Source organism: Vigna radiata, chromosome 5, assembly GCF_000741045.1.
Source record: "Vigna radiata var. radiata cultivar VC1973A chromosome 5, Vradiata_ver6, whole genome shotgun sequence".
Classification (NCBI taxonomy): Eukaryota; Viridiplantae; Streptophyta; class Magnoliopsida; order Fabales; family Fabaceae; genus Vigna; species Vigna radiata.
This window is the reverse complement of record NC_028355.1, coordinates 28,769,801-28,784,921: the sequence shown is the minus strand read 5'-3', so window position 1 is coordinate 28,784,921 and position 15,121 is coordinate 28,769,801. Positions and strand designations below refer to the sequence as shown.

At 34.9% G+C, this 15,121-nt stretch overlaps 2 protein-coding genes across 2 annotated transcripts in view; both read right to left on the bottom strand.

Moving 5' to 3' along the window:
- Positions 1 to 520: 520 nt before the first annotated feature.
- On the bottom strand, positions 521 to 2,879 carry LOC106760928 (60S ribosomal protein L2, mitochondrial-like). Its single transcript, XM_014644376.2, has 3 exons — positions 2,629 to 2,879; positions 1,812 to 1,906; positions 521 to 1,315 (listed from the first exon to the last, which is right to left on the bottom strand). The coding sequence occupies exons 2-3, from the start codon at positions 1,888 to 1,890 to the stop codon at positions 798 to 800; spliced, it is 597 nt and encodes a 198-aa protein (XP_014499862.1). The 5' UTR covers positions 1,891 to 1,906; positions 2,629 to 2,879; the 3' UTR covers positions 521 to 797.
- Positions 2,880 to 14,417: 11,538 nt separating this feature from the next.
- The window catches only part of LOC106762539 (ALA-interacting subunit 3), a 6,748-nt gene continuing 6,044 nt past the window's right edge, over positions 14,418 to 15,121 (bottom strand). Inside the window, exon 8 of the mRNA XM_014646509.2 lies at positions 14,418 to 14,715. Within this exon, the coding sequence (XP_014501995.1) occupies positions 14,661 to 14,715 (55 nt within the window). The 3' untranslated portion in view covers positions 14,418 to 14,660. The remainder of the gene's footprint in view (positions 14,716 to 15,121) is intronic.

The following is a 15,121-nucleotide window of genomic DNA, read 5'->3' as shown; positions in this document are numbered from 1 at the left end:
AAATAAATACGAAAGTTCCACCACAAACCAAAAATAGAGAAAAGGGTCACTGAAAATGGAGCTAAAAAGGCGAAAAACGATGAGAGATCAGAGTGCATTACACTTGGGTCGCTTGGTGTTTCTTCTTGCAGCTGTGGGGTCGGTGGATCCAGCACCGGCTGCACTTGAAGAAGGCATTTTTCGAATCAGAATCGATCAGGGATCTTTCAATTCCAATAAAACCCTCAAGATTCGTAGTGAAAATGGGAAATTTTTAATTAGGTACGTTACATGCGTATTCGGTTGCTTGCCCTTTCGCTCTCTAACTTTGCTGTGAATTGAAGAAAAGAAAGACCAGTGGTCAATACAAAACAGAAGGATAAAAGAAGTTACATGCGTATTCGGTTGCTTTCCCTTTCCCTTTCCCTTTCATTTTCCCTCCCTCTTTCCCACTTAAAATTAATTTATTTCCCTATCTCGAGAACATTATCAAAGGAAGAACATCAACATATTTTCCTCTCATCAATACAAAACAGAAGGATAAAAGAAACAAAAATCGCGGTCTCATTTAAGCAAGTCAACAAACTTAGTCCAAACCAATGGAAGTGTAATAAGCTGACTTCAAGACCAGTTCAGAGAAAATGCAAAAGCATTTTACTTTAGCAACAGTAAAATTTGAACCCATAAAATTGACACTTTGACTTAATCTAATCAATTCCACGAATTTTCTAAGCAAGAATGACAGCTTCTACAATTATTACAAGCATCTTGTGAGGACGCATCAGAAGCAGCTATACTGAATGCTATATATACTACTACTAACTTCTGCGCTTCAGGGGTCCAGTCTTATAGCCACCCTTGGTTGGCTTGCCCCAAGGAGTGAGAGATCCTCTTCCCCATTTTCCACCACTCTTGCTTTTACCCTCTCCTCCCCCATGAGGATGATCTACGGGATTCATAGCCACTCCTCGAACAACAGGTCTACGACCAAGCCATCGTCTCTGTCCGGCCTTCCTAAGCTTGCGATCCCCATGGCTTGGATTAGACACAATACCAATGGTGGCCCTACACCGAGAATCAATTAACTTTTTAACACCAGAGGGCATCTGGATTAAACAATATGCTGATGTGGGCTCTTTCAAGATCTTTGCACTAGTTCCTGCAGCTCGGACAAGCTTGCCACCTTGCCCTGGGTTCAATTCAATGTTGTGAATGATTGTTCCAATTCGCATTGCAGACACTGGCATGCAACTCCCAATTCGTGAGTTTATGTCAGAATACATCATTTGATTCACTATACTCTCTGGCGTTCTTTGAGCACTGGTGTTTGTCACCCCTGTGAAAAAGGCAGAAATGCATGTAACTAAACTCCANCGAAAGAAACAAGGGCAGCATAGAAGCCATAATTTCCATTTTGGATAGCATTTAGCCCATAGACAAAGTAAAATGTTCAGATTTCTCACCCCATGTTCCGTTTTCTTTAATTTTAAATCGTAACCCATATGAATTTTCTTTGGTTCCTCTTCTAACAAGTGTACCTAATGCTACCTAAAACAACATTATTTTGCAGTAGAGCATGAACAAAGCTATTACTTTACTTGACAGTGTTTATATATGATGATTTCTTAAGCCACCACTAAACAGCATTGAAAACAATACGGCTTTATTAGTATAAGGCTAGGGTGTAAAGCAATCTAAGCAGTCACAAAAAGAAACCCAAAGCAGGGGAGACTTTTTCCAATATTTTCTCCATCTTGCACCATTTGTACAAATACTACGAAGCTAATGTTCTTGTTGCTGAGAATTAAAGGAGAAAGGAGAAACGAATGTACCAGTAGAGAATCGGCGAAGAGTATTGGCAAACAAATTGAGTGATGAAGCAGTGCGACTTCTGCATAGTGACACAGCCATTTCAAAAATGCAATGCCTACAAATTCAGTGCCCATTTGTTTAAGTTTACAAATATTGATTGTCAATCATGTAAAGCAAAATTGACATTTATAAAGGTTTTATGCTTAGGGGTGGACAAACTGAACTATTTGCACTGTATTATAACCAATTATAATTACCTACATAATAATTAAAAAAACTGAATTGAACTAAAAAAGTAGTTCATAAGAACTGAACTGAACTTAATTTTAGTTCAGTTACTAATACAGTTCAGTAAACTGATTTAGTTCAAACCCAAACTGTTCATCTCTCGCAACGCCTTCGTCCTCCGCTGGATCCCCTTCCTACTCCCCTATGACGTCGTCCCCTAGCGTCTCCCCTTCTCCGACCTCCTCCTCCTTCTCCGCTGCGCCCGTCTCCCTACCCTCCTTGCCGCCAAAACCATCTCCGTCACCGACAACTCCTCCGCCAACTTCTCCCTCGACCACACACCCCCTCAGCCACCCCGACCTCTTCTCCACCCCCTCTCTCGCCGTCCACGGCGTCCTTCCTCGACTACTCTCTCTTCGGAGACGACCTCCCGCCCTCGCCCTGTCCCCCGCCGGCAACTCCATCGACTCCTTCGGGAACTCAGCTGCGTCCTCCTCCGGCTCCCGCCTCAACGGCGTCGTTTTGCTCCCCCCTCTTCTCCTTCGTTCTTCCACTGCTACTATACCAAGGTTTTTCAGTCTCTTTTGAAAGGGTAAGGGAAAAACGTACCTTTGGGTTGCAGATTTGCTTCTCTTTCCAGCGACGGCAGAGTGCGGCGACGGCAAAGGGCGGCAACGGCGAAGTGCGGCGGCGGCAGAATGCGGCAAAGCCTTCGAGTGGTGAGCCTTCCGCGAGTCTTTCGACAAGAGTGGCGGCAACCTTTAAAGGAGATAGGAAATGCGAAAATAGGATCTTGTGATGGAGAAATGAAATAGAAACCCTTATTGTGATTCAGAGAAAAAAAAGAGGAAAACTGAAACCACGATTAACTGTAGTCAAAATAAAATAGTTCATACTATTAATCAGTATAAATAATTTTTGGTTAAATGTCTTTTTTTTTCCAGTTGGTTCGGAAAATTGAAAATGGTCCCTATATTTTTTTTTATTCAATTTGGTCCTAAAGAATATAATTGAAGTTTAATTTAGTTCTTTTTACTAATTCTGTTTAAATAGTTAATGGTAAGATGTCAATTAGAGAGTAAACTGTCATTTATGCTCTGACGTGGATTAGATCAGTCATCATCATAGGGACCACATTTGGAAATAATTAACAAAAATGAGGACTAGATTGAACAACTTTTGTTCATTACAAAACAAAGAGCCACATCACCATCTTCTTCAACTTTCAGCCCAACCAAAAATCGAAACCTTACTTTCTTTCTAGCTACCTAACCCTAGTGACGTCACACCTAAACCCTCAGGCCGCCACCGCAATTATAGCCCCAGAGACTCCAAAAACTTTCATACAAAGTGACCAAAATCACATTCACACATCCTTTTTATCAAAACCCTGTCAACGGTTTCAATAACATCATCAACAACTCTAACTTTACAATTGAAGAGAATCAACAAGGAAAAAGAATAAACTTGGACATTGTTCACGGACTTGGGTTAGTAAAAACTTTAACTTGTTGGGAGAAACAAAGAAGAACCCATTTATTGCAACCAGAAGAAGATGATTGAGAAGCAGACATAGCTCATTAACCACCAAGATTGGGAAGAAGATTGGTTAACTTCCAACGTCACCGTGGCTTTCATAGAACAAAATAAAAACCCTAATTTGAGAATCCACCCCTTTTTCACCTCAATCTCGCAAATCTGATTTCGCAAATTTGATTTCCCTAAGATGATTGCTTTCGATTGGAACAACACGTCACTGGTGTTCCCTCCCAAAGATGTTCTTCTCAATCTTGCAAATTTCGCAAGTTTCCCTCCCAAACCACGATAAAAATTTCACAAATACCTAACTTTAATTTATTCCCAAAATAATAACCCTAATCACAAATTCTATTTAAAAAATCCTAATTCCAACTTACAATGCCACAAAGGACTCCAAGTCAGCCAATAACCTCACAATGCAGTTGTACATTTGGACAGCAAATCGTTATCAATTTAAACGGTGTTAGTGAAAAGGACTAAATTAAACTCCAATTACGTTCTTTATGACCAAATTGAACACAAAAAAAATATGGGGACCATTTCGAATTTTTTCAACCAAAACTGGAACAAAAAAAGCATTTAACCATAATTTTTAGTAAAATTAGTTTAAATTTTTTAAAAGTTTAAAAAATACAAATAAACTATAGTTTAAATTTTTCAACTTAACAATACCCAGTCCTAAATAAAAATAGAAATGAGTAAAGAAAAATAGAAATGAAAAAGAAAAAGGAAAAAGAAAAAAAAAATTTAACATCCCACTTAGGTGTCACATTACCTCTGTTAGTCTCGTAACCAAATGCCTAATACATAAAACATAACTAATCATCTACCACAGCTTCATATCAAGTTTCCTTTTTTGTGATTTTTATTTTTTTAAATAGTTATTTAATTAATAATTAAAATAGTAAGAAGGTGGATATATCTATTATCCAACAAGGATGGAGATAGACAAAAAAAAAAATCACATTTGTTTGGAAATCAAACAATACATGGTCTAAATCAAATGATACAATACCAAGTTTAACGAGTTTAAATAATTTCGATGATAACAAAAACTATAAAAAAATTATATATGTATAATATTTACGTTTTATAAAACTTTATTGGAATCATTTATCAAATGATAAGAAAATCATTAAAGATTAAACCCGATTCAAGTTAATTAAAACCCATAAGAGGATACAGGTTGAAATCATCCAATAATATTTTATTAATCCATTAAACATTACCGCTATACTCTCATTATACTATATGAGTTAAACATATTCTATTGATCATAGGATTAATTAATCATAAGATTAATGAAAGTGATTAAACAATTGATTCAAATAAAACCATTAGACGATGTATGAAACTCATTTATAATTCTTTTTAGTATTAAAACGTTGATCGATTATCATTATGATTAATATTTGATTCAATCAAATCTAATAAAAACTAAAATAGTCAAACTATTTTCTAATATTAGAAACATTTAGATCAAAGATTTTCAGATAATCAAATATCTATATTGAAAAATGGTTTAAATGATAAAGGGTCAATTTTATTTATTCTCAACAAATATGTTAAGATCATTGATATAAGAAGATTCATATTTGAATTGAATGTTAACACATATAGCTTGCAAACTTTCCTTTTTAGTGAGAAATTTGAATGTTGAAAATTCTTATGAATAAGCTTACCACGCAGATAGTCCTCAAAGCTCTGACAAAGAAAAAGAAGATAAATGAAGAACACAAGATCAGTAAATCACTAAACAATCAAATTCACAAGAACTACTATATATTCAAATTACTCTGAAGAAACAATAAGAAGAAGAAAAATGAGAAAGAAAGTGAAATATTGAACATACATGGTCAAGTCTAGAACACACCAAATTGAGAGTTTAGCCATTGTAATATCTTCACAACTATGAAAGTTATCTTATAAGCTTTGATTCCACTATTTTGTATAGAGTGATATTTAAATTAAGAGTTCTTAATCTAAAAGTATTTAGAGAGATTAATATTCGTTGTTAACCCGTGAGTAATATTAAGAAGTTATATTTAAAGAATTCTTAATCTTAGAAAACGATTAAATATTTTTGTTAATTTAACACCCGAATTTGGGATGTCGCGATTACGAGTAAAAATTGTAAATTTTAAAATCATAATACCATTTTGGAAATCCAAACTCAATAAGTCTTTATAATTAACCAAAAATAACTATAATTCCAATTAATTACAAAATAAAAGTTCCAAATAGAATAGTTTATTCAAAACAAAAACCATAAATTCCATCAACACTCTTAGTTAACTCGTCGCACTATACAACATCTAAATTATTTGCGTGATCATATGCTCTCGTATAAAACGATCATTACGGGTGGAAACCACAACCACAAACATAGGGATGAACTAACTGAGAATCAATCAAAAGCAAAATAACAGAACTTAAAAGTTCTAAATATGCATCGTAATAATAAACAAAACAATAACACACCAATGAATTAAACACAGTTACACATCATCATCATAAACTAGTGGTTTATCTCTCGTACCCTACCATACCACCTATTCATCAAAACCAACCAATTTGAGTCGTCCTACCTTCCAACATTTGGACCTGGTCCTGCCATCATCCTTTTTTCCTACATCCACAGTTGAAGAGGGTGCAACACTCGAACCCATCATCTTCCCTTTATCCACGGGAAAAGAGAACCTTTGATACACTCCCTCCATGGATGAATGGTGATGAAAACAAGGAGCACAAACCAGAACTGTTGTGATGGTGTAATGTAGTAGCAGAAACAAAGGAAATAAGGAAGCTAGATGTGGAAGACGCTCCCAAATCTAGAAGATAATTGGAGGAGATTACATTAACATAAAGAAGATTACAACAACAAAAAAGCCCAAAACAAAGCCTAATCCAATTTCTATATAAAGAGACTTAGAGAAACACATTAAGGGAGTTTAAGAACCCTTTGAGGGTTCAAATTTCGTCCTTACTCTCTTATCTCATGTTTTCCACCCTCTCTTCTTTAATTTTAATGTTTTTTCAACATTCCTTAGAGTGTTAAACCTCTGGGGTTTATTCTGCTGTAATTTTATAATTGGATTTTGAGGTTAGATGAATAAATTTGTTTGTTCTTTTTTATTCTTGTTGTGATTTATTTTTATCTGTCTTTTGCTTCTTAATCAGGTAAAGTAATGATTTTTACATTATAGCAAATTAGTGTGGTGTTAAATCTACATAATATATCAATCATACGAGTCAAAGTGTTTTTAATTTTAAATGAGAATTTACTTTGATTAAAGTTAGAAACTTTCATGTGATTGAATGAGTTTTTGCCAATAATTGAGAATGTACTTTGATTAATGGTAAAAACTTTAACAAGAATTAATCAAGAATGTACTTTGGTTAATTAGCTTTTTACTTGATATAAGAGGTAAACGATCAGACATGATTAAGCACAATAATGTTTAATTGATAATGTACTTTGGTTAAATTTACTATGATTAATCTACAAAATTCTTGCTTTTAATTGAGAATGTACTTTTGTTAATAGTGAAAATGCCAATAAATTAATTAAGAATTTATATTGATTAATTTGAAAATCTAAGACAATAATTAATTGAACAATAATTTTTAAATAACCAATGATGAATCCTATTTTGAAAAAAAATAGTGAAATCAACCTATTTTCTTCAGCATTATTTTTATCTTTTTAAATCTCTTTACAAATTTCTTTCTTTATATCTTTTGTTACTTCATTCTTTAATCTTTTCTTCATCTTTATCTTTATTATTTTACTAATCCTTTTGTATAGTTTTTATAGGAACTAATTTGTTAAAAATCAATTTCGTGTTCGTTGGGAGACGACTTTGGGTTGAATTTACCCTTTCTATTTCGTTGACTCCTATCTTAGCAATGTTAAAGTTGTTATAATTTAGTAGTATTAATTTGATCGCGTCAATGATAGTGTTATCAAAGATCAAGCACAAATGAGAAAGAAAATAGAGCAAGAAAGGGAAAAAGAAGAAGGTAAAAAGAAAATAAAAGACAATTTTTGTTCTAAGTGTCAAAGCATGATGCACAAGTCTCAAGAATGTTCCAACAAGAAAATTATGATATTAAAGGCCAAAAGCTTGTGTGAAAATGTAAATGTCTCCTTACTATCTTTCTCTAAAAGAATGACAAGAAAATATCCAAAGAATCATTGTGTTGGAAATAAAATCTTCAAGAAAAATGCTTTTACTTTTCAAAACCTTAATCATTCATTTTATTTAAGGTGTATCCTTCTTGGGAGCTATATCCTTCACATACTCACTATTATAACACTTCTCCTACTTGTTATAAAATGGGTATTTCACCTTGGTGAAAAAATAAGGAAAAATTGAAGATAATGAAGAAAAGGAAGTTTCCTTTAGCCCATGTTAAATATTTGAGGACAAATCATTTTCAAGAGGGAGGGGATGATGGCATACCCCTAGCCATGGCCAAGCACATTCATGAAGAGTCAGAGTCATTTATTGAAGATGAGCCTAGCCTTTTCCTCTTGGACAATCTTCAAGAAAAACAAAGACTGACAAAGAAAATAGAATTCTCCCCCAATAGACCACACTTAAACTACACAGTGTCCTCAATGTGNCACAATCATCAGATCACAATCATAACAGTCAACAAACCAAGGACAAGGGCAATAAAAGTAAGGAAANGGGGAGAAGAGAAAAGAAGAAACTCCCCTGATCAAGGTGGCAGTTGCCAATTTTGGACTTTCAGGGAGATATTCTCCACCATTGGAATCAACAAAGAAGTCTTGAGGAGGAACTGCTTCANTCTCCAGATTTGATCAAGCAGGGAGATGTCCTCNACANCTGGATCTAAGAAGCAGTGATTGTTGATGAGCAGGTTCAGCTGGTGCCTATTAATCTTCAAACTGTCGGCACCTTTGTCTTCCACCATGGGTGTGTGTTGATCAAATGCATGTGTACCTCCTGCAACATGGTTAGTGCAATGTGGTTCCAAAGAAATAATATGCAGAGGTATAACACCCAATCCCAGTGTAAGAGGCTGAACCTCAGATATACCCTCAGAACATGAATCAATCTCAGAAATAGAAACAATATCAATCACAGGTTCAGATTCATGTTCAGTGCATGGAGAACAAACATTTAGATGTGATAGCAAAAGGTGGTTCTCATCATGCAAGGAGTGAGAATTAAAAGCATGCTCATCAACAATGTAATCATCAACATACCTATCATCATCATAATCATCAACAACAGAATCAATAATAGGTATGTTTACCTCCACTTCCCTGAAAGTTGGTAGATTGGTGGAAGGTGAAACTGGTCTACCTATCTCAAAAGTGGTACTCATGTCAGTCTGGTCCTCAAATTCTTCACCAGTCTCCTCAAGTGCAAGAGTGAGGACATAGGAGTGTGGGAAAGTAGGTGGCACAACACTAAGCTCATGACTCTGCTCCTCATCTCTTATGTGGATGGCATCAACATCATCTGGAAGCTGAACAGTCTGGAATGATGATTCCTCTGAAATTTGAGACTGTTCCTCGATGAGTTGAGTAGCCATCTGCCCCATCTGATAAGTCAAACTCTGAAGGGAAGTTAATTCCTGCTGAAACTCCATGTTCAGTTGCTGGAACTGAATGTTCTGAACAGTCATCTGCTCCAATAACTCCTTCAATGTAGGCTCAGAAGTAGTGAAAGGATGAGGAGTTGCTTGGACAGGCTCATGAAACTGCGGCTGCTGTGGCTCCTGGACAGGTGGAGAAGGCATACAAGAATTCTGGAATGGTGGTTCTTGATCTTGAAGCTGTGAAGTACCATACCATCCCAGGTCAGGATCATTCCACCCAGGATCGTTGCTATATGAATCAAAATGATGCTGAGTAGGGGAGAATCTATCCAAAAACAAATGCTTAAGATCTTCCCAATTGGCCCTGAATTTTGGTGGAAGATGAATAAGCCACTCCCATGGTTCGTCTTCTAATGAATGCGGAAATGCCCTTAAAAACATGTGATCATCAGGGACATGAAGAGGTTTCTTTGAAGAGCAAATGGTGTAGAACTCCTCCAAATGTCTATGTGGGCATTCACCTGCAAACCCATGAAACCTAGGCAGCAAATCTGTAAGTCCAGAGGTGAGAACGCAATGAACATCAACCTCATCAAGTGGAACCGGCTCCCAAAGAGCGCTCTCAAGAACGGGAGGATGAGTCATATTGTTCTTAAGATAGAAATCAGCAGAATATTTATGAGAAGCAATATCAGAGTCAGATGCAGAAGGAGAATCATAATCAAAGACACAGGCAGAAGAAACAGTATTCACAAAATCAAAGTAGGTAGACATGTAGAAGGAAAGGGGAAAAGAAGAATGCAATGAAAATATGCAACTAAAGCTACCTAAATGCAACACACAAGACACGACATACAAAACGGAACAACACACTCACAACACAAGACAAGACACAACACACACTAACACAACAAAAGACCTAAAACCGAACCGTTGGTCCCCGGCAACGGCGCCAAAATTCTGATGGGTGTCGCCGCCCAATCAAATTTGATTGCATATTAGAAATGCAGTATAATGCTAGGAAGTGACTCCTAGGTCGTCTCTCAAGGACCAAATGTGGTTCGAGTCTTAGGTCTGATACAAAGTGGGGGGGTTTGTGAAAGGTTTTGTGAATGCAATTGAATTAAATTAAAACCTGAATGAAAATAGAATTGTAAAAACAAAATCAAATTCAGAATAAAAATGGTTGGTCACTAATGACCAACCCGCCTAACCTAAGCTAACATCGAAATTGAATTAACATAACCTAGACAACATTAAAATAAAATAAAACACTAGATAAAACATTTAAAGCCAAAGTGTGTAAACTAATTGAATTGCAACAAGTAATTAAAGAAACACTTCCAATGCTATGCATTTGCATCGTTTAACTAAAACAAGAAATATTGCAGCAAGAAAAAGAAATAAAAGCTAAATTGCTTGACCAATTGAAATGCACGGATACATTAGCAACACATCTAACGCTTTTGGAATGCAACTAGGAATAAGAAAATAACACTTTTCATAAAAAAAATGAAACTGTGAAGAAAAACAACGTTAAGTTAAAAGAATGTAAAAACAACATGTAAGCTACTAAAGACTCATAAAAAAAATTAACACTTAGGCTCATAAAGAAAAGAAACAATGCAGTAGCTGGAATCAACTTCAATCAAAAGAAAACATTTATTCTCAAGGAAAAATCCAAGTGCTACTCCCCTAGAGTTCTACATTGCAAAGTCCCCCCTGATAGCCAAAATTGTCGAGAATCCCATTGCTGCCAAATGAAAAGTGAATATTAGAGTAAGTGGCATCTGGTCCATGACAGAACACACTTATCCTAGGGTTACGTGCCCCTCTTATACGTCTCAGCAATGCCTCCTCCCTGGACCCACTTGTTTTTTTGCCAACGTGGTTCTCTCGTTTCTGAAGCTTGCAGAATGTGCTAAAGGCAGCTGGATCATGTGAAGGCTGGGTGGACTTTTACTTGACGCCACTCCTTTCAAAGTCTTGGGCCGCTGCTGCAAGAGGAAATGAATGAGTGAAATGGACCCCGCTTGCTTTTTTAATTGAATGCAGTGACAACTGCACTCCTTCAGGCTGTGACACACTCCACCTCTAAAATTGAATGCCCTATCTAATATATATATATATATATTGCCGCATGCCTTGCTGGGCCATTTAGGATGTGGCAGCAGCCCCACAAACGAAATATTTTGCACCTCTTTAATTTAATTGAGTCCAAGTTCCAATTCTTGGCCGAGACACACTCTTTTTACTTAATGGGCTGCCCACTTCCCTTTAATCAAAATGTATGTGTGCAAGCTGTAGCAGCAATTGCTGGACTTTGAAAGCTAATATCCAATCAAATCAGATGCGGCTGGAGCGTGATGTTGCTAGACGCTCACTGCACGAGTATGGGCCGTGGGGTTGCTTGCTTCAAGTGCTGGACCAGCTTTCACCAAAAGAAAAATTACAAATGGCCGGACAGCATGCTAATTGCTATATATCACCCCCTTTTCAATTTAAGCACACCTATTTTATAAGCCCAAAAAGTTAAAATGACCATAGTACCCTCTTTCTTGTGCACATTTCTTTTGTGGAGAGTCTTGCATTATGTGACAACCTTTCAAATGCCCAAAATTATATTTCCAAAATTTTCCCTGAAAATAATAATGCAAATAATTAGCTTAGAAGATTCAAATTAATTAAAATTAGAATTTCCGATCAAATTTAGCATAATTAGGAAAAACGGGAAAATACTGGACAATTAAGCACAATTCTTTGATTAAATCCGGTACAATAAACTAAGTGCAATCAATAAAATATCGACTCATACACTTGTAAGGTCACCCTAGGCTAGAGCAACTCAAGTGGCCTCCTCTAGCCACCTTCCTCCAAAATTTGACCCAACCTCTCTTAGAGAACCCTTAAACACATCTTCCATCACCATATATCACTCCAAAATCGAGACAAACATCAATCATCCCACCACCAAATTTCGCACCACCTAAAACTGTGAACACCATGGCTTGGTCCTTCTAGATTTGGAGAGGAGTTGTGGACACTTGTCCACTCCTTAGAAAGCCTCATTTTTCATCCAATGAGTACAAAGGTGGGAGATCATGATTTTAGGGGTTTTAGGAGACACCATTGTCTATATATAGAGGTGTCTCCTATCTTATAATAATCTTTAATCTTGAATAATGTTATGCTATCCATTTTTGGTCATACAACTCATCTTAGATCAAGACTAGAACAACCCACGAGGCTCCTCTAGTCACCTTCCTCTTAGAGTTGACCTAACCTCTCTTATAGCCTTCAAAAACCATACCACCACCTCTCAAGTACATATGGTCATGAGTTTCTACCCTCACAACACCATAGTTTCCACATTTTTCAGCCTCTATCATTGATGATCCACCACATTTTCGCACCATATATCTTCAAATATGTTACAATAGTTAAATGTTTTCTACTTTTTATATTTCCATATTTTTGTCATGCATTTTCATTAGGGATGACAATGTAGACTATCTTGTTTAGGTTCATCTCGTATATGATCTGGAAAAAATATGTAGGTTTACCTTCTCTGCATAAGACATGTGGGTTCAATTTTCTAACCTGCCCCACACAACAACTTACTTGTAGACTTGTAGATCAACCCACATAAGTAAATATAATTTTTCTCTTATTTTCATGTCACTTGTGGAATGAAGTTTGTTTCTATATTAGGTTTGTATAATGTTAATATTTACAATATCTAATTATATTGAATTTTGATACATATTTCATAAATTCATAAAATGTATAAATTTAAAAAAAAAAACTAAAATGATAGATTAAGAAAAAATGTTCAAAGTAAAAAAGTTTAACAACAATTTTTTATTTATTATTATTTCATCTTTACAAACCTTTTACTTAAGATTTTCTATAATTGTAAAATAGCTCTAGTCAAGGTAAAATTTATGCACACCAACTTAATTAGTCTAAAAGAGTGTCCAAAAAGTAAAAATGTCAAAATAGATTCTAACTTATAAGTCAACTTGACTCAATGAATTTGAGCACAGTTAGAAAAATTTAAATTTGTTATAAATATGGATTGTACATTAACCCACATGTTTGAGTTAGGTTGAAGGTAGGTTGACCTTAACCCATCATGGATAACATTTTATTAATTTTTTATTAGAATTATTTATTACTTTTAATTGTATAAGTTTACAATTTCACTTTTTTAAATATTGAAATGTTATTAAATAATGTTTGAATAACTTAAATGTTTAATTTATTTGTCTGTCAAATTATATACTTTGATACTTTTATTTTAAAACTACTATCTTTATAATATTTTTTTGAAGAATAAGGTAAACATTTTGATTCCACTATATTAAGAAAATAAATTGAGTAATTCACTTTAATTGTATTACAATAAATGTATAAAATAAATTAAAAAAATAAACCATTCATAAATGAGTTTGTCTACTAATCCATCAATCTACAGTAAGTTGAGTTATGTTGAATTGACATTTTTTAACTCAATTCCATAATATGTATGAGCTGGATTAATTCATTTTGACACTCCTACCAAAAAGTATTGAGTAATGGAGTGGCATGATCTAAATATATTAGCAAACACAACACAAACATGTAACAGGATAAATTCAAGCTTTAGTTTCATCAATGGCATCGGTATTAATAGATGGTGTGCATTTGGATTAAGTTGGTGAGAGAAAGAGAACAAAAAAAGATTAATTAACCATGCATGACACAACAAAACTAGAGAGGGGTTTTCACACAACAATGCTAGAGAGAGGTTGTATAATAGAATAGTAATCGTACAAAGAATAAACTTTTCAAATCTTAAAATAAAAAATTAACTTTCAAATCCCACAAACCGAAAAATTCTTCTCAGACTTCTACATTACATAATCCAAAACCTATTTTTAACTTTTGAACAGTATGATTCAAAAGCTAAAATTGATTTTCAAAAACTGAAGAAAAAAAATAATTTCCAGATTACATAATCAAAAGTCATTTTCAACTACTGAATTATATAATCCAAAAAGAATAAAACGAAAATTTTAATATTTACGAAAGTACAGGACCAAGGGTACAGAGGTGCAAAAAAAATTTGCCATTGCAGCAACTTTTAGAAATTTTTATTTTAAAAAAGAGCTAGTTTACTAACGTATGAACAGTTCAGTATATACAGCTTAGTTTAACTCTTAAAATCCATTTTTTACCGGTTTAATTTCTTTCTTAGTCTAAACTATGAGCAGCACTAATTGTTTCCAGATGGTGTGAAGTGCAACTAGAACATATAATCGAACGCTATGTATTGTGAGCGGGGCATACAACATATTCAACTCTGATGCACAACATACAAAAGTGTTTTGGTTTTCTTGGAGAAGATGGTAAGAACACCTAAATTGACAAGTGCTACAAGTAATTGGGTAACATTCATGTACAAAAACTACAACCCCATTTGTAGAATACCAAGAGCCCTGTGACCATGGAAAATAACAAACAAGCATGACGAGTTTCTCTGATCAGTGCCCTCCTGGATTTCTATTCCATGACAAATATGAGGGATCTCCAAGTTGCCTACAAAGATGGAAAGATAGGTTAGGAGTTAATAATAATTCAAAATTGCCACTTCAAGTAGCCGTTGAAGCATGGGTGAATTTTAGTTCTCCGTAGGNACTTCTAGAAANAGAACAAGAAAATAAAAAGAAAAATGTGAAATAAATTCATGAGNAAAGCATTAAAACAGATATTCTGAGGCTTTTGCGTGTTCTACAAATCATAACTGTAAATTTTTTAAACATATTTCAATTGGAAAAAGGAGCTAAGAACAAGATCCTAAACTACATTCAAACAGTTGAGTGAACACACAGACCGAAATAGATGCAGGCACTCTTAATATTGGCATGCTACCCCATGAATTTCCTATCTACAAAATTTACTTTCAATTATTTTTTTTGGCCAGTAACAAGTATATATTGAGAAG